The 18,461-nt window shown below is 47.5% G+C and overlaps 2 protein-coding genes across 3 annotated transcripts in view; one reads left to right on the forward strand and one right to left on the reverse strand.

The window, feature by feature from the left end:
* Positions 1-8,962, reverse strand: part of LOC138661568 (uncharacterized) — a 31,424-nt gene extending 22,462 nt beyond the window's left edge. The window contains exon 1 of the mRNA XM_069746382.1: positions 8,766-8,962. Within this exon, the coding sequence (XP_069602483.1) occupies positions 8,766-8,925 (160 nt within the window). The 5' untranslated portion in view covers positions 8,926-8,962. The remainder of the gene's footprint in view (positions 1-8,765) is intronic.
* The window catches only part of LOC138661543 (acyl-coenzyme A amino acid N-acyltransferase 1-like), a 130,120-nt gene that overhangs the window by 39,509 nt on the left and 72,150 nt on the right, over positions 1-18,461 (forward strand). The gene's annotated exons all lie outside the window — the stretch shown is intronic.

An 18,461-nucleotide genomic window follows, 5' to 3' on the forward strand; every position in this document is an offset into this window, starting at 1 on the left:
AAGTAGACATGTGGGAAATGTTACTTATTAAGTATTTTGTGTGACATATCTCTGTGATTTAATTGCATAAAAATTCAAAGTTGGAAAATTGCAAAATTTTCATAATTTTCGCCAAATTTCCGTTTTTTTCACAAACAAACGCAGGTACTATCAAAGAATTTTTACCACTATCATGAAGTACAATATGTCCCGAGAAAACAATGTCAGAATCACTGGGATCTGTTGAAGTGTTCCAGAGTTATTACCTCATATAGGGACAGTGGTCAGAATTGTAAAAATTGGCCCGGTCATTAACGTGCAAACCACCCTCGGGGCTTAAGGGGTTAATGTGGCCTAGTAACTTGCATTTCTTAAAAAAGATCATTAATATAAATATTGTCAACACAAACAGCACAATATGATCTAATGCAAAATACCAAGAAATTCTGGCCATAAGGACAGGATCCTCTTCCCTCTGTAGCAGTATGTCATTGTAAATTTTGAAAATGTAAATAACATTTATAAAACTCTGAACGTAACCCCTTTTTCATGTCCAGCACCATGTAATTAATGGTGCTAGATAAATAAATTATAACAATTTTAATGTAAAATGCGTACAATAGTCATCAAATCATGTAGGTAATGCAGGTTCCAATATTAAAGAATAGATAAACATGTACTCATTTGATTCTGGACCTCACGTGGCCGCTGGTCATATTCTGGGAAAAGGATCCCACAAATGCTCCTCCAAGCAGCCTCTTTCCGAGCCCTGTTGGCATAATTGGCATCCCGTTGGTCCCAAATTTCGGGCCTTTCCTGGACCAGGACCAGGAGCATATCTACATTTATTATGCTTGCCATGCTGCTTGCAACTCCGTGGAGGCAAGCGCCAGACTTCCAGGATGTATGTCTGGCTTTTTCAGCTAATTAGCATGTCTGAGCTTCCTGATTGAGGGTTTGGCAGATTTCCTGGCACCTGCAGATGTCTGGCGTATTTCTCGCAAGTCACACTGCTGGTCCGTGTGTAATCCGTATTTTTCTCGCACCCATAGACTTTCATTGGCAGAATTTTTACGCAATACGCTGACAAACGCAGCATGCTGCAATTTTCTACTGCCGTACAAGACCGTATAATACGGATAAGTAAAATACGGCAGATAGGAGCTGGGCCATAGAGAATCATTGTACCATGTGCTATCCGTATTTTCTGCGCCACTCATACGTCCGTAAAACTCGCTACTGTGACCCCGGCCTTAGTGTGGTCCTCGTTTAGTGCCATTAATGCTATCTCAGTCCAGTCCCACAACATCATGTTATCTCCCGTGAACTTCGGGAGATTACTGGGCATGTCCCCAATGGCAAACTGGAACTGGGGGTACCCATAGTGGACTGGTCTGCAGAATCTGTATCTCCGGACTGCATCCTGCCGACTACACCAAATGTAATAAGCAGGTACTGGGATGCAGTAACACAAATGCTGCAGAGCAGGGATCAACTCAGGGGCGGACACTAACAGCTAGGGGCCCCTGTGCAAGAAATGTGTCTGGGCCCCCTTCCCTGCCCGGTATTCTGCGTAGGCCGGCGTCAGATGAGCGTATTGCATCAGATGCGATATGCTAATGACCCCCGACTCCTCCTCTGCTGCGAGCAAGAGCCGAGTGTCATGCGTCTGTGCTCCGAGCCTCTCGCACAGAGCGGATCGGAGCACAGCTCCGGAGGAAGCGGAGAAATGACTTTCTCCATCTCCTCCATTGCCGGGGTCAGCGTATATCGCACAGCACTCGGATGATATCCGAGTGATGTGCATTGTCTCACTTACACCTATAGGCTTATATGGGTGCGAGTGAGCCGAGCCTCGGCCGAGTGTCCGTGACAATCGCAGCATGCTACGATTTCACTCACACACTGAATACAGATACACATACTGTGACAAAACACTCTGGGATCGCCTTTGCTGGGGTCAAAGGTCACGTGGTTTGTGCATTGAATCTGAGGCGTACAGCAGGTTTCTGAGTAGGCTGACCTCAGGTCAGATTTATTAACGTGAAAGCAACACAAAAACAAAACATAAAAATAAATCCTAGCCTGTCCGGCACTAACTAAACAAATACGTAGCTATCTCAACAACTGGGGGGCTTCTCCCACCCAGCTAACATCACACAATTCTTAAGCAGAGCTCTTCACTCACGTTTGTCCCACACAGGCAGGCAATCTGTGTGCCCCAGGCAGACACTGGAAACACCCAGCTGGTCATCTTTTATTCCTGCAATCATTAACCCATTAGCACCCTGAAGATACTGAGTGGCCTAATTCACATAGGACAAACACCTGGGCGAGATATACCTGCCTCCAACTACCACACCAGCATGAGTCTTACATATCCCCCCCCCTTGCTCAGACCACTCCGGTCGAGCAAGAACACTTTTGAAACAGTGCACTCGGGATAGGGCATCGGCGTTCCCCATCTGCACCCCAGGTCGGTGCTCCACCGTAAAAGAGTAAGCCTGCAGGGCAAGGAACCACCGGGTTACCTGACTATTACGGTCCTTGTGGAGGTGCATCCACTTGAGAGGGGCATGGTCTGTGACCAGCCTAAACTTCCTACCAGCCAGGTAATACTTGAGGGAGTCGAGAGCCCATTTAATGGCTAGGCACTCTTTTTCAACCACCGCATACCTCTGCTCATGTACATTCAGTTTCCGACTGAGATAGAGGACCGGGTGTTCGACTCCATCCCTCACCTGGGAAAGTACAGCTCCGACACCAGTATCAGAGGCATCAGTTTGTACCACAAACTCGCTGCTGAAATCAGGAGTCACTAGTACGGGCTGAGAGCACAAAGCCCGTTTCAGGCTGTGGAAGGCCTCTTCAGCAGCTGAGGTCCATTTTACCATGACGGAACCCTTCCCCTTGGTAAGATCCGTCAAGGGAGTAGCCATGGCTGCAAAATTGGGTATGAACCGGCGATAATAGCCGGCAATCCCCAGGAAAGCCTGCACTTGTTTCTTGTTCACTGGTTGTGGCCAGCCCTGAATTGCCTGTATTTTATCGATCTGGGGTTTAACCACTCCTCGGCCAATCACGTAGCCCAAGTATCGGGCTTCTTCAAGCCCGATGTGGCATTTCTTGGGGTTTGCCGTTAAACCTGCATCTCGCAGGTCATCAATCACCGCTTGTACCTTCTGGAGATGAGTTTCCCAGTCCATGCTGTAAATTACGATGTCATCCAGGTAGGCAGAGGCGTACTGTCTGTGAGGCCTCAAGACTCGATCCATCAATCTCTGGAACGTTGCAGGAGCTCCGTGAAGTCCAAACGGCATATAGACATACTGGAACAGACCTTCCGGTGTAGCAAATGCCGTCTTCTCTCTGGCTGCCTCGGCCAGAGGAATCTGCCAGTACCCCTTTGTTAAATCCAGGGTCGTAATGTATCGGGCTTTACCAAGCCGGTCGATCAACTCATCGACCCGGGGCATAGGGTACGCATCAAATTTAGAAACTGCATTCAGTTTCCTAAAGTCATTACAAAACCGGATGGAGCCATCCGGTTTAGGTATCAACACAATTGGACTGGACCAGGCGCTGTGTGACTCCTCAATGACTCCTAAATCCAACATTGCCATCACTTCCCGGGAGACGGCTTCACGGCGGGCTTCCGGAATCCGGTAGGGCTTCACATGAACAGTGACGCCAGGCTCTGTGACAATCTCATGTTTCACCAACTTAGTCCGGCCAGGTTTTTCGGAGAAAAACTGTCGGTTCTGTAACAAAAATTGCTTAACCTCAGATTTTTGTCGTTCTGAGAGAGTCTCAGCAACCTGCACCTCTGGTACAGTAGGTGAACAAACCGGACGGGGCAGATCCGCCGTTAGGGCAGAGCGGTCTTTCCAGGTTTTTATCAGATTCACATGATAAATCTGTTCCGGTTTTCTCTTACCCGGCTGGTACACTTTATAGTTCACTTCACCAACTCTTTCTCGGACCTCAAATGGGCCCTGCCATTTCGCCAGGAATTTACTATCCACCGTAGGGATTAGGACCAACACCCTATCGCCGGGTGCAAATGTACGGACCTTAGCGCCTCTATCATAACTTTGCCTCTGGGCTCCCTGGGCCTGTAACATATGGTCCCTAACAATGGGCATGACAGCGGCAATACGATCCTGCATTTGTGTTACATGGTCGATCACCGTTTTAAAGGGAGTGACTTGACCTTCCCAGGTTTCTTTTGCGACGTCCAGCAGTCCCCGGGGACGACGGGCGTACAACAGTTCGAAAGGCGAAAACCCTGTGGAAGACTGGGGAACTTCCCTAATGGCAAACAGCAAATAGGGTAACAAGTAATCCCAGTTCTTCCCATCTTTGTCTATCGCCTTCCGGAGCATCTGTTTTAAGGTTTTGTTGAAGCGCTCAACCAGGCCATCTGTTTGAGGGTGATAGACAGACGTACGCAACGGGTCTATTTGTAAGAGCCTGCAGAGCTCCTTCATTACCCTCGACATAAAGGGAGACCCCTGGTCGGTGAGTATCTGTTTTGGAATTCCCACCCGACTAAACACTTGTACCAATTCCTTGGCGATCGTCTTGGTAGCTGTGTTACGCAAAGGGACGGCTTCCGGGTAACGAGTGGCATAGTCCACGATGACGAGGATATGTTGGTGCCCACGTGCGGATCGTGGAAGGGGCCCAACCAAATCCATCCCAATTCTCTCAAAAGGGACCCCGATGATAGGAAGGGGTACCAAAGGGCTACGGAACTGAGATTTAGGGGCCGCGATTTGGCACTCTGGACAGGACTCACAATAGTTACGCACATCACAATGTATTCCAGGCCACACAAACCAATGCAATATCCTTTCTGTGGTTTTGTGTACCCCCAGATGTCCCCCCATTATATGTCCGTGGGCCAAATCCAGTACCTTCCGCCGATAAGGTTTGGGTACCACTAACCGTTGCACTGTGTCTTCCCCTTTTTTTTCTACCTGGTAGAGCAAATCATTTTCAAGAACCATATACGGGTACGCTAGCCTAGTGTCAGGTTCTACGGGTACCCCATCTATCATTTTTACATTTTTCCTAGCCGGAGTCAGGGTAGGATCTTTCATTTGCTCGCTGTGGAAGTCATCCACCTGGACTCCCAAATCTGGCAGGCAGGGTGCCGGATGGCTGTCTGCCTCCGCCTCTCTCTGAGGTTCCTCAGTTTCCTCTGTTTCCCCCGCCATGACGGAGAAGGGGAACTGAAGGTTAGATTCACTAATCTCCCCAGCAACATCTTCCTGTGGGGTCTCCTCTAGGGACTCAGGACCTCCAGATGGCATGGGAGAAGATTCACGGGTACAGCTACCGTGAAGGAGCAACTGATTCTCCCACAACTGCCAGAAATATGGAAAATCCCTGCCCAGGATTACATCCTGTAACAATGCGGGAACGAGTCCCACTTTGTGCTGCACTGACCCATAGGGAGTAGAAATCCATATGACTGCTGTTAAGTACGAGCGGGTGTCACCATGCACACACGTCACAGAAAACTTGTCAGACAGACCAGACGGAAGTGCCACCAGACTAGCTTTCACCAGAGTCACCACACTCCCAGAGTCTAGTAATGCCACAACATTTTTCCCATCAACAGATAATTCACACAGGTGTTTTGCTGTATCATTTTGACCCGCATTCACACTCACTAGGTGTGTAACCAAAGATATGCGTTTTCTAGAGTCTATAACGTCGCACTGCATGGGTTCAGCGGTAACAGGACAGTTCGCAGAAACATGACCCTTCTCATGGCAGCGGAAACACCTAACAGGTCCCCTACTGAGACCACCGTCCAATACTCTTGGTCTCGGAGTACGAGCAGTCCCGGGTTCCTCCCCCACAGTTTTAAGCGATTTTCCTTCACCCGTGGTCCCTGGAACAGTCTTACCGGTTCCACGAGGAGGAGGCACAGACCGGGGGTTGGCGGTGTCGTCGGGAAGTCCTTCTGCCACGGAATAACGCTCGACCAACTCCACAAGTTGATCCGCTGTCGTGGGATTTCCTTGGCTTACCCACCTTTTCAGCGCTGGGGGTAGTACTCTCAGGTACTTGTCCAGGACAACCCGCTGGATTATTTCGGGTATTGTCAGTACCTCGGGTTGCAGCCATTTCTTTGTTAAGTAGATCAGGTCGAACATCTGAGACCGCGCCGGTTTATCTTGCTGGTATGTCCACTGATGTACCCTCTGTGCCCGGACAGCCGTCGTCACACCCAGCCGGGCCAGGATCTCAGCTTTCAGTTTCTCAAAGTCCTGAGCGACCTCCGGGTCCAAATCATGGTAAGCTTTTTGGGCCTCGCCGGAGAGAAACGGGGCGATCAAATCGGCCCATCGTGCCTTCGGCCACTTCTCTCTCAACGCCGTCCGCTCAAACGTTGTCAGGTATGCCTCGACGTCATCTTCTGCAGTCAGCTTTTGCCAGTATCGACTCACATGGATCCTTCTGGACTCTGCTTCCGGGTCAGCGTCAGGCATGCTCACCAGGCGCTGCGCCACCTGTTGGAGAAGTTGGCGGTCTGCAACCGTCATGTCCACTAACTCCTTCAGCTGTGCGGCCATCAAGCGATTAGCTTCGTGCTGTGCGGCAGTGGCCTGCTGCTGTATGGCAGTGGACTGTACTAAGGCTTTCACCACGTCTTCCATGCTGTCGCCTGTGCCACGGTATGCCCGCGTTCTCCACCACAATTGTGACAAAACACTCTGGGATCGCCTTTGCTGGGGTCAAAGGTCACGTGGTTTGTGCATTGAATCTGAGGCGTACAGCAGGTTTCTGAGTAGGCTGACCTCAGGTCAGATTTATTAACGTGAAAGCAACACAAAAACAAAACATAAAAATAAATCCTAGCCTGTCCGGCACTAACTAAACAAATACGTAGCTATCTCAACAACTGGGGGGGCTTCTCCCACCCAGCTAACATCACACAATTCTTAAGCAGAGCTCTTCACTCACGTTTGTCCCACACAGGCAGGCAATCTGTGTGCCCCAGGCAGACACTGGAAACACCCAGCTGGTCATCTTTTATTCCTGCAATCATTAACCCATTAGCACCCTGAAGATACTGAGTGGCCTAATTCACATAGGACAAACACCTGGGCGAGATATACCTGCCTCCAACTACCACACCAGCATGAGTCTTACAATACATATACCGTACATACATACATACAACTTACATACATATACCGTGCATACATACACCTTACATACATATACCGATATGCCGTACATACACAGATACACATACATATACCGTACATACACAGATACACATACATATACCGTACATACATACACCTTACATACATATACCGATATACCGTACATACACACACAAATATACCGTACATACATACACTTTAGATAGATATACCATGCTGCATGTGCGTATACACAGGTCTGCCACCTGCATCTTTGTACGCATAATGGGGATGGAATTTCATAGAATCCCCCACTATGCTGTAACATCTGCCGCTGTGGATGAACGCAGTGTCCAATCCGCAGCAAATCCGCCATGTGGAAACACACCCTTATGGTCTATGTGAGATTGCAGCAAAGACCAGGCTGGTGCTGTCACTATCGGGCCACTGTGCACTGAATATGAGGATATGTCACTTTCCTTAGGTCTCCGGCATTAGTGAAGAGTGAACGTCCCAAGATGAGGCATTATCCGAACATGCTTGTGTGCGGAGTGTTTTGGGCATGCTTGAATAATATTTATTTTCGACTCCCCACCGCTTCATGTGGTCTGTTCCACACATGCAGGGGTTGCCTAACAAACAGGGAATCATTCCTGCTTGTGTTGCGGATGTCAAAAAGCCACGAATCGTGCAGCAGCGGAAACTCGAACATAAGGCTATGTTCACACATTGCGGTTTTTACCGCAGAACCGCAGCGATTTCAGCAGTTTTCATAGCGTTTACAGTAACATGTAAACCCTATGGAAACCGCAAACCGCTGTGCACATGCTGCGGGAAAAGCCGTGCGGGAACGCAGCGGTTTACAACCCGCAGCATGTCACTTCTTTGTGCAGAATCGCAGCGATTCTGCACCCATAGAAATGCATTGATCCGCTTACTTCCCGCATGGGGCTGTGCCCACCATGCGGGAAGTAAGCGGATAATGTGCGGGTTATACCCGGGGTGGAGGAGAGGAGACTCTCCTCCAGGCCCCAGGAACCATATTTGTGTTAAAAAAAAAGAATTAAAATAAAAAATAATGCTATGCTCACCTCTCAGCGCTGCACACGGCCGTCCGGTCTCAGGGTTGCTATGCGACCAGGACCTGCGGTGACGTCGCAGTCAGATGACCGTGACGTCACTGAAGGTCCTGGTCGCACAGCATCTTTGGAACCGGACCGCCGCCTGCAGCGCCGAGGAGATCGGGACGTCAGAGGGTGAGTATATCATTATTTTATTATTTTTAACATTACTATTGATGCTGCATATTGCTGAATATGCGGCATCAATAGTAGGGGTAAATCCCGCAGCGGAAGCCGCAACACAAACCGCGATAAATCTGCAGGGATAACCGCAGCGGGTTTGCCCTGCAGATTTATCAAATCCGCTGCGGGAAAACCCGCAGGGACCCGACGCTATGTGTGAACATGGCCTAAGACCACGCCGAAGATGCTCCTTTAGCATGCTCAGATAACGCCTTATCCAAACATGCTCGCTTATGACTTGATCACTACTCCCAACATGGTTCAAATATAAATTGTTGTTTCTTTATTTTTCAAAACAAAACTGTATACTTACAACATTTCCACCAGGCAGCAAAGATCCTGTCAGCCTGGTCCACACTCGTCCTCTGCACTGAGTCTGCAGCAGCTTCCCGCTCCAAGCTGCGGACCCTAGAGCACAGAGCTTGCAGATCATCCCCGAGGTAACGATGCACAGATGTCACTGTGCACTCCATGTAATCTTAGACATTGCACCAGAGGATCGCCATCCCATCCCCCCTATATAGTGGATCATTTTAGTACTTGTATTCCCGGCCCTTCTCCTACCTAACCTTGTGATCCCTCCTCAGTCCCTCTCCCCCCATTCTCATGTATCCCAGTCCCGAGGGATCACGGAGTCGTGCGCACAGCAGCAGCATGGACTCACAAACAGAGCGGAAGCTTCAGTGACTCACCGACACTGCCTCTTCCTCTCCCTCGCTCCTCTCTTCCAGCGTCTGCCGTCACCATGGCTACCGCACCAGTGACTGCCGGACAGCAGCACAATGAATACTAACAGGTGAGGTCAGCAGGGGGCCCTTTTGAACTTCATATCACATGTGTGCAGCAGAGCGGCCCCCTGCTTCTCCTGTTAGCTGTCATTCACCGCCCTGCTTTCTCTGTCCCTCGGGGCCCCCTCCCGCTCCGGGCCCCGGTGCAGTTGCACAGGTTGAACCGGCGGTATGTCCGCCCATGGATCAACTATATTTAATTACTAGCTGAAGAGCCCGGCGTTGCCTGAGCATAGTAAATATCTGTGGTTAGTTATAGCACCTCACTTCTCTTATTTTCCCATCACGCCTCTCATTTTCCCAATCACATCTTTCATTTTCCCCCTCACATCTCTCATTTTCTCCCTCACTCCTCTCATTCCCCCCTAACACTTGTCATTTCAACCTCACATCTGTCATTTTCTGATCACTACACTATTTTTCCTCACTCCTCTCATTTTGCACTCACACCTTTTCATTTTCACCTCACACCTCTCATTTTCACCTCATCACCTCAGTATATACATGTTTGTCATCTCCCTTATATATAGTATACATCTGTATGTCATCTCCTGTATATAGTATATACCTGTATGTCATCTCCCCTGTATATAGTATATACCTGCTGTGTGTCATCTCCCCTATATATAGTATATACCTGAATGTCATCTCCTTCTATATATAGTATATACCTGTATGTCATCTCCTCCTGTATATAGTATATACCTGTGTGTCATCTCCCCTGTATATAGTATATATCTGAGTGTCATCTCCTCCTGCATATAGTATATACCTGCATGTCATCTTCTATATATAGCATATACCTGTATGTCATCTCCTCCTGTATATAGTATATACCTTTGTGTCATCTCCCCTGTATATAGTATATATCTGAGTGTCATCTCCTCCTGCATATAGTATATACCTGCATGTCATCTTTTATATATAGCATATACCTGTATGTCATCTCCTCCTGTATATAGTATATACCTGTATGTCATCTCCTCCTGTATATATATGTACCTATATGTCATCTCCTCCTCTATATAGTATATACCTGTGTGTCATCTCTCCTGTATATAGTATATATCTGTGTGTCATCTCCCCTGTATATAGTATATACCTGTGTGTCATCTCCTCCTGTATTAGACCTCGTTCACACGTTATTTGCTCAGTATTTTTACCTCAGTATTTGTAAGCTAAATTGGCAGCCTGGTAAATCCCCAGTAAACAGGAAGCCCTCCCCCTGGCAGTACAGGTCCTTCTCAAAAAATTAGCATATAGTGTTAAATTTCATTATTTACCATAATGTAATGATTACAATTAAACTTTTATATATTATAGATTCATTATCCACCAACTGAAATTTGTCAGGTCTTTTATTGTTTTAATACTGATGATTTTGGCATACAACTCCTGATAACCCAAAAAACCTGTCTCAATAAATTAGCATATCAAGAAAAGGTTCTCTAAACGACCTATTACCCTAATCTTCTGAATCAACTAATTAACTCTAAACACATGCAAAAGATACCTGAGGCTTTTATAAACTCCCTGCCTGGTTCATTACTCAAAACCCCCATCATGGGTAAGACTAGCGACCTGACAGATGTCAAGAAGGCCATCATTGACACCCTCAAGCAAGAGGGTAAGACCCAGAAAGAAATTTCTCAACAAATAGGCTGTTCCCAGAGTGCTGTATCAAGGCACCTCAATGGTAAGTCTGTTGGAAGGAAACAATGTGGCAGAAAACGCTGTACAACGAGAAGAGGAGACTGGACCCTGAGGAAGATTGTGGAGAAGGACCGATTCCAGACCTTGGGGAACCTGAGGAAGCAGTGGACTGAGTCTGGTGTGGAAACATCCAGAGCCACCGTGCACAGGCGTGTGCAGGAAATGGGCTACAGGTGCCGCATTCCCCAGGTAAAGCCACTTTTGAGCCATAAACAGCGGCAGAGGCGCCTGACCTGGGCTACAGAGAAGCAGCACTGGACTGTTGCTAAGTGGTCCCAAGTACTTTTTTCTGATGAAAGCAAATTTTGCATGTCATTCGGAAATCAAGGTGCCAGAGTCTGGAGGAAGACTGGGGAGAAGGAAATGCCAAAATGCCTGAAGTCCAGTGTCAAGTACCCACAGTCAGTGATGGTGTGGGGTGCCATGTCAGCTGCTGGTGTTGGTCCACTGTGTTTCATCAAGGGCAGTGTCAATGCAGCTAGCTATCAGGAGATTTTGGAGCACTTCATGTTTCTATCGGCTGAAATGCTTTATGGAGATGAAGATTTCATTTTTCAGCACGACCTGGCACCTGCTCACAGTGCCAAAACCACTGGTAAATGGTTTACTGACCATGGTATTACTGTGCTCAATTGGCCTGCCAACTCTCCTGACCTGAACCCCATAGAGAATCTGTGGGATATTGTGAAGAGAAAGTTGAGAGACGCAAGACCCAACACTCTGGATGAGCTTAAGGCCGCTATTGAAGCATCCTGGGCCTCCATAACATCTCAGCAGTGTCACAGGCTGATTGCCTCCATGCCACGCCGCATTGAAGCAGTCATTTCTGCCAAAGGATTCCCGACCAAGTATTGAGTGCATAACTGAACATTATTATTTGATGTTTTTTTTGTTTGTTATTAAAAAACACTTTTATTTGATTGGATGGGTGAAATATGCTAATTTATTGAGACAGGTTTTTTGGGTTATCAGGAGTTGTATGCCAAAATCATCAGTATTAAAACAATAAAAGACCTGATAAATTTCAGTTGGTGGATAATGAATCTATAATATATGAAAGTTTAATTGTAATCATTACATTATGGTAAATAATGAAATTTAACACTATATGCTAATTTTTTGAGAAGGACCTGTATATATAAGCTCACACATACACATAATAGACAGGTCATGTGACTGACAGCTGCCGTATTTCCTATATGGTGCAATTGTTGTAGTTTGTCTGCTTATTAATCAGATTTTTATTTTTGAAGGATAATACCAGACTTGTGTGTGTTTTAGGGCGAGTTTCGTTTGTCAAGTTGTGTGTGTTGAGTTGCGTGTGGCGACATGCATGTAGCGACTTTTGTGAGATGAGTTTTGTGTAGCAACATGCGTGTAGCAACTTTTTGTGTGTCGAGTTGCATGTGACAGGTTAGTGTAGCAAGTTGTGTGCAGCAAGTTTTGCGCATGGCGAGTTTTGCGCGTTGCGGGTATTATGTGTGGTGCCTTTTGAGTATGTGCAAGTTTTGTGTGAGGCAACTTTTGCATGTGTTGCAACTTTTGTGCATGTGGCAATTTTTCCGCGTGTGCAAGTTTTGCGTGTGGCGAGTTTTTCATGAGGAGAATTTTGCACTTGTGGCGAGTTTTGCAAGAGCCTAGTTTTTGCATGTGGCGAGTTCTGCGCGTGGCGAGTTTTGAGTGGCGACTTTTGTGTTTTGACTTTTATGTGGCAAGGTTGGTGTATTTGTGGTGAAATGTGTGCTGAGGGTGATATGTGTTCAAGCACGTGGTAGTGTGTGGCGCATTTTGTGTGTGTTCATATCCCCGTGTGTGGTGAGTATCCCATGTCGAGGCCCCACCTTAGCAACTGTACGGTATATACTCTTTGGCGCCATCGCTCTCATTCTTTAAGTCCCCCTTGTTCACATCTGGCAGCTGTCAATTTGCCTCCTACACTTTTCCTTTCATTTTTTCCCATTATGTAGATAGGGGCAAAATTGTTTGGTGAATTGGAAAGCGCGGGGTTAAAATTTCACCTCACAACATAGCCTATGATGCGCTCAGGGACCAGACGTGTGACTGTGCAAAATTTTGTGGCTGTAGCTGCGACGCCTCCAACACTTTTCCTTTCACTTTTTTCCCCATTATGTAGATAGGGGCAAAATTGTTTGGTGAATTGGAAAGCGCAGGGTTAATATTTCACCTCACAACATAGCCTATGACGCTCTCGGGGTCCAGACGTGTGACTGTGCAAAATTTTGTTGCTGTAGCTGCGACGCTTCCAACACTTTTCCTTTCACTTTTTTCCCCATTATGTAGATAGGGGCAAAATTGTTTGGTGAATTGGAACGCGCGGGGTTAAAATTTCACCTCACAACATAGCCTATGACGCTCTCAGGGTCCAGACGTGTGACTGTGCAAAATTTTGTTTCTGTAGCTGCGACGCCTCCAACACTTTTCCTTTCACTTTTTTCCCCATTATGTAGATAGGGGCAAAATTGTTTGGTGAATTGGAACGCGCGGGGTTAAAATTTCACCTCACAACATAGCCTATGACGCTCTCGGGGTCCAGACGTGTGACTGTGCAAAATTTTGTGGCTGTAGCTGCGACGGTGCAGATGCCAATCCCGGACATACACACACACATACACACACACACACATTCAGCTTTATATAGTAGATTTAACAGTGGGAGTACTCTTAGCAGGGAAATAGCAGGCTAAACAAAGAGTACAAAGGTAAAACTAAATAAAAGTTGGTTAACTAAACAGTCTCTTGTTAACGATTAGAGTTGAGCGACTTTTACTTTTTTAGGATCGAGTCGGGTTTCGCGAAACACGACTTTGTCAAAAGTCGGGTCGGGTGAAATCGGCCGATTATTTCAAAAAGTCGGGGATCGACCGAAACATGAAACCCAATGCAAGTCAATGGGGAATCAAAGTCGACAGTGAGTGGAGGACAGGAAAACACCAACAGTGCCCATTTTTATGCCAAAAACATCAATTCGTATTACTGAAGCTTGTCAATCTCAATTAACTTTATAATAATAGTTAGGCATTGAAAACTGGGGGTCATTTGGCTAAAGTTGTGTGGGGTAGGGCTGGCTCAAGATTTTAGTGGGCCCAGGAAACAGAGGAAACAGGAACTACGTCACGGCGGTGGAGCAGGGAGAGGTAAGTATTTCAACTTTGCAAGTGCTGTGATCCTGAGCAAGCAGGGGTGGCCCACTCGTTCGCATTGGCACAGGCACAGGGCCCCTCAAAGTACGGCGGTGTGTTTGCACGGCGGGGGCGCCTCCCACCGGCAGAGACACTTTTGCGTACTATGAGGGGCCCTGTGCCAGTGACGTTGCCAACGAGTATGCCCCCCCCTACCTGATGAAGGAACCTGCACTTTCATCTGCACCTTCCTCTTTGTCCCCGTGTAAGGTGGTATAGTATGCGGGAAGGGGAACCTGACTTTCAGCAGGGTCAGATTCTGGCTGTGTAGAGTGCAAGGGGAATGTAGTGGTCTGGGTCAATGTACCAGCAGACTCATCTATCACTGGCTGGGCAATGGGCAGGATGAAGAGGAAGATATAGGCCCAGAATAAAGTGGGCTAAATGCAGTTCAAAATTGCTAACAGGACTAAACAGGCGGCATAGCTTTGTTCAGTGGCGAAAAACTGTAATGAGTGTCAGATACAGTTAGTAGGCCCAAGTAATAAAGTGGGCCGAATGAAGTTCAAAATTGGTAACAGGAGTAAACAGGCGGCACAGCTTTGTTCAGTGGAGGAGAACAACAAGCAGCGGCAGACACCGTTAGTATGCCCAACCAATCCCGTAGCCCAAATGCAGTGTAATATCTGATATAGTAATACAATAAAGTCCAACTCTATACCTTATAATGGTACTTCCCAAATACCTATAAACAACCACAAGATGGCAGTCAAATAGCTGTCATCCCAAAGAAGCCAACCATTGATTAAAAAATTTAAATACATTTTATAAAAGAAACAAAAAATGAAAAACAATACATATACACATTAAAAAGCTACTTCATTTCTTCCGGGTAATACCACATGGGAACGCCATAAGAGGCACACTGTATTATCATCAGACCAATAAAGCACGTATGTAAAAAAGTCAAAACCAGCCTCCTCACAGAACACATAGGGTTAAATATAAGGTGCTATCTGCATCCACTTCATAATAATTGTGTCCCATGTTTATGCGGCCATCCTATATCCCATTAAATCTTAACATACCACCATAGAATCCCCACAATCCAGATCGCAACAAGCCGATCACAATAAGAGGTAGGTAGATAGTATAAATGCTGATATTACCTAAAGCAGGTCCTACATAGTGTGCGTCCACCTTGGCTTTTTCCCAGCGCCCCAACGTGTGTTTCGCCCTAGCTTCTTCCGGGGGAGTGTCTATACCCAGGTAAGGTGACGTTTATATAGTAGCCGTGGACCTATCCCTGGTCGCAAGTGTTAGAAAACTTTACCGCCGGTTCCATGAATGACCTTACCGGCGCATGCGCAGATTCACCCCGCTCCGGATGTAATGCCACTTGGACACATCCACCGGGTGGACTGCAAGCCGAAACGCAAGCCGGTCTCACTAATGGCGCCGTCTCCAAGTGTACGGCCAGGGGGATCCGCGCATGCGCACTATCACCAGGAAGAACGGCACAATGTAAATAAGAGAAAATAAAAGTAAACACTATATTAATTGCAGGCGCGCCACCATTACTAGAAACAAAGAGCTTGGAAAGAGCCGAAATAGCACAGGAAAATCTGTACACCCACAAGATGAATACAATAAATACATACTAAAAGTACCTCAGAAGTGCTTACTTACTGGATTGCCTCTAATGTAACACATAGTGAATATATCGATGAAGTGCATAAAAGAGAAAAGGAAAAGAAAAAGGGACTAAAAAAATCCTGCCAGGACTAATAAGGTGCATCCTATATATAAACAACCCACCATATAATGATATATCTCCCACATATGCTTATGAAAGTGCATAGTGTGCATAGGGAGATTATGTGCATAATGGGGGCATAGATATTATTATTATTATTATTATACATTTTTATAGCGCCATTTATTCCATGGCGCTTTACATGTGAATACGGGGCAAATATAGACAAATACATTAAACATGAGCAGATAACAAGGCACACGAGTACATAAGGAGGGAGGACCCTGCCCGCGAGGGCTCACAGTCTGCAGGGGGTGGGTGAGGATACACTAGGAGAGGGAAGAGCTGGCTGTGCGGCTGTTCAGTAGGTTGAGGATCACTGCAGGCTGTAGGCTTGTCGGAAGAGATGAGTCTTCAGGTTCTTTTTGAAGGTTTCTATGGTAGGCGCAAGTCTGATGTGTTGGGGTAGAGAGTTCCAGAGTATGGGGGAAGCACGGGAGAAGTCTTGGATGCGGTTATGGGAAGAAGAGATGAGAGGGGAGTAGAGAAGGAGGTCTTGGGAGGATCGGAGGTCGCGTGTAGGTAGGTACCAGGAGACCATGTCACAGATGTATGGAGGAGACAGGTTGTGGATGGCTTTGTATGTCAGTGTGAGGGTTTTGAACTGGAGTCTCTGGGCGATAGGAAGCCAGTGAAGGGCTTGACACAGGGGAGAGGCTGGGGAATAGCGGGGGGACAGGTGGATTAGTCGGGCAGCAGAGTGTAGGATGGATTGGAGTGGTGCCAGAGTGCTAGAGGGGAGTCCAGAGAGTAGGAGGTTGCAGTAGTCGAGGCGGGAGATGATAAGGGCATGCACTAGCGTTTTTGCAGTGTTGCGGTCAAGGAAAGCACGGATCCGGGAAATATTTTTGAGTTTGAGACAACAGGAGGAGGCAAGGGCTTGGATATGTGGCTTGAAAGAGAGGGCAGAGTCGAGGATCACCCCGAGGCACCGGGCGTGTGGGACTGGGGATAGTGAGCAGCCATTGACATTGATGGATAGGTCTGGTGGAGGGGTAGAGTGAGATGGGGGAAAGATGATGAATTCTGTTTTGTCCATGTTCAGTTGTAGAAAGCGAGCAGAAAAGAAGGCTGAAATGGCAGACAGACAGTGCGGGATTTTGGTAAGCAAGGAGGAGAGGTCAGGTCCGGAGAGGTAGATCTGCGTGTCGTCAGCGTAGAGATGGTACTGCATACCGTGGGATTCTATGAGCTGTCCCAGGCCAAAAGTGTAGATGGAGAAGAGTAGGGGTCCTAGAACAGAGCCTTGAGGAACACCGACTGACAAGGGGCGAAGTGAGGAGGTGGTGTGGGGGAGGGAGACACTGAATGTTCGGTCTGTCAGATATGACGAGATCCAGGAAAGGGCCAAGTCTGTGATGCCAAGGGATGAGAGGATTTGTAGCAAAAGGGAGTGGTCTACAGTGTCAAAGGCAGAAGACAAGTCCAGGAGAAGGAGGACAGAGTAGTGTCGCTTGCTCCTGGCAGTTAGTAGGTCATTGGTGACTTTAGTTAGGGCAGTTTCAGTTGAGTGATGGGAACGGAAGCCTGATTGTAACCGATCAAAGAGGGAGCAGGAGGAGAAGTGGGAGGACAGTTCAAGATGGACGTGTTGCTCCAGCAATTTGGAGGCATAAGGGAGAAGAGATATTGGGCGATAGCTAGACACAGAGGATGGGTCGAGGGAGGGCTTTTTGAGGATGGGTGTGATCTTGGCATGCTTGAAGGATGAGGGAAAGACACCTGTTGTGAGTGAGAGGTTGAAGAGGTGCGTTAGGGTTGGGATGAAGACCGTGGAAAGGTTAGGGATGAGGTGGGATGGGAGCGGGTCAAGCGTGCAGGTGGTGAGGTGTGATCTTGACAGGAGGGTGGAGAGCTGATCTTCTGTCATGGTGGAGAAGCTGGTTTTGGAGGAGCAGGGTTGAGCAGCTAAGAGGGGCAGTGGGCGCTGTGGGCCAAAGCTTTCTCTGATCGTATCGATCTTCTGTTTAAAGAAAGAGGCGAAGTCATCAGCAGAAATGAGGGGGGAGGGAGGAGGTGCGGGGGGACGGAGTAGAGAATTGAAAGTGTTGAAAAGCTGTTTAGGGTTGTGGGACAGGGAGGATATGAGGGATGAGAAGTAAGTTTGTTTTGCGGCAGTGAGCGCAGACTTGAAGCTGGCGAGGGACTGCTTGTATGCAGTGAAGTGGTCGGCAGAGTGGGATCGCTTCCATCTCCGCTCAGCAATCCTGGAAGCCCGTCTCAATTCTTTGGTCAGGCTGGTCAGCCAGGGCTGCCTGTTAATTGTACGAGTTTTACTATGCATGAGTGGGGTGGCCGAATCGAGTGTTGTTGTTATTGTGGTGTTATAAAAAGTGGCAGCAGCATCTGTGTCATGAAGGGAGGCTATGTCTGTGAGAGGGAGAAGGGACTCAGAGAGTGATTGTAAGTTGAGATGTTTGAGATTTCTGCGAGGGTGAGTGAGTTTGTGGAGTGGGGGTTGCACACTAGGAGAGGAGAGGGACGAGAATGTCAGTAGGTTGTGGTCAGACAGGGGGAGGGGTGTGTTAGTGAGGTTAGTAAGGGAGCAGAGG

The sequence above is a fragment of the Ranitomeya imitator genome, chromosome 1, assembly GCF_032444005.1.
Source record: "Ranitomeya imitator isolate aRanImi1 chromosome 1, aRanImi1.pri, whole genome shotgun sequence".
Taxonomy (NCBI): domain Eukaryota; kingdom Metazoa; phylum Chordata; class Amphibia; order Anura; family Dendrobatidae; genus Ranitomeya; species Ranitomeya imitator.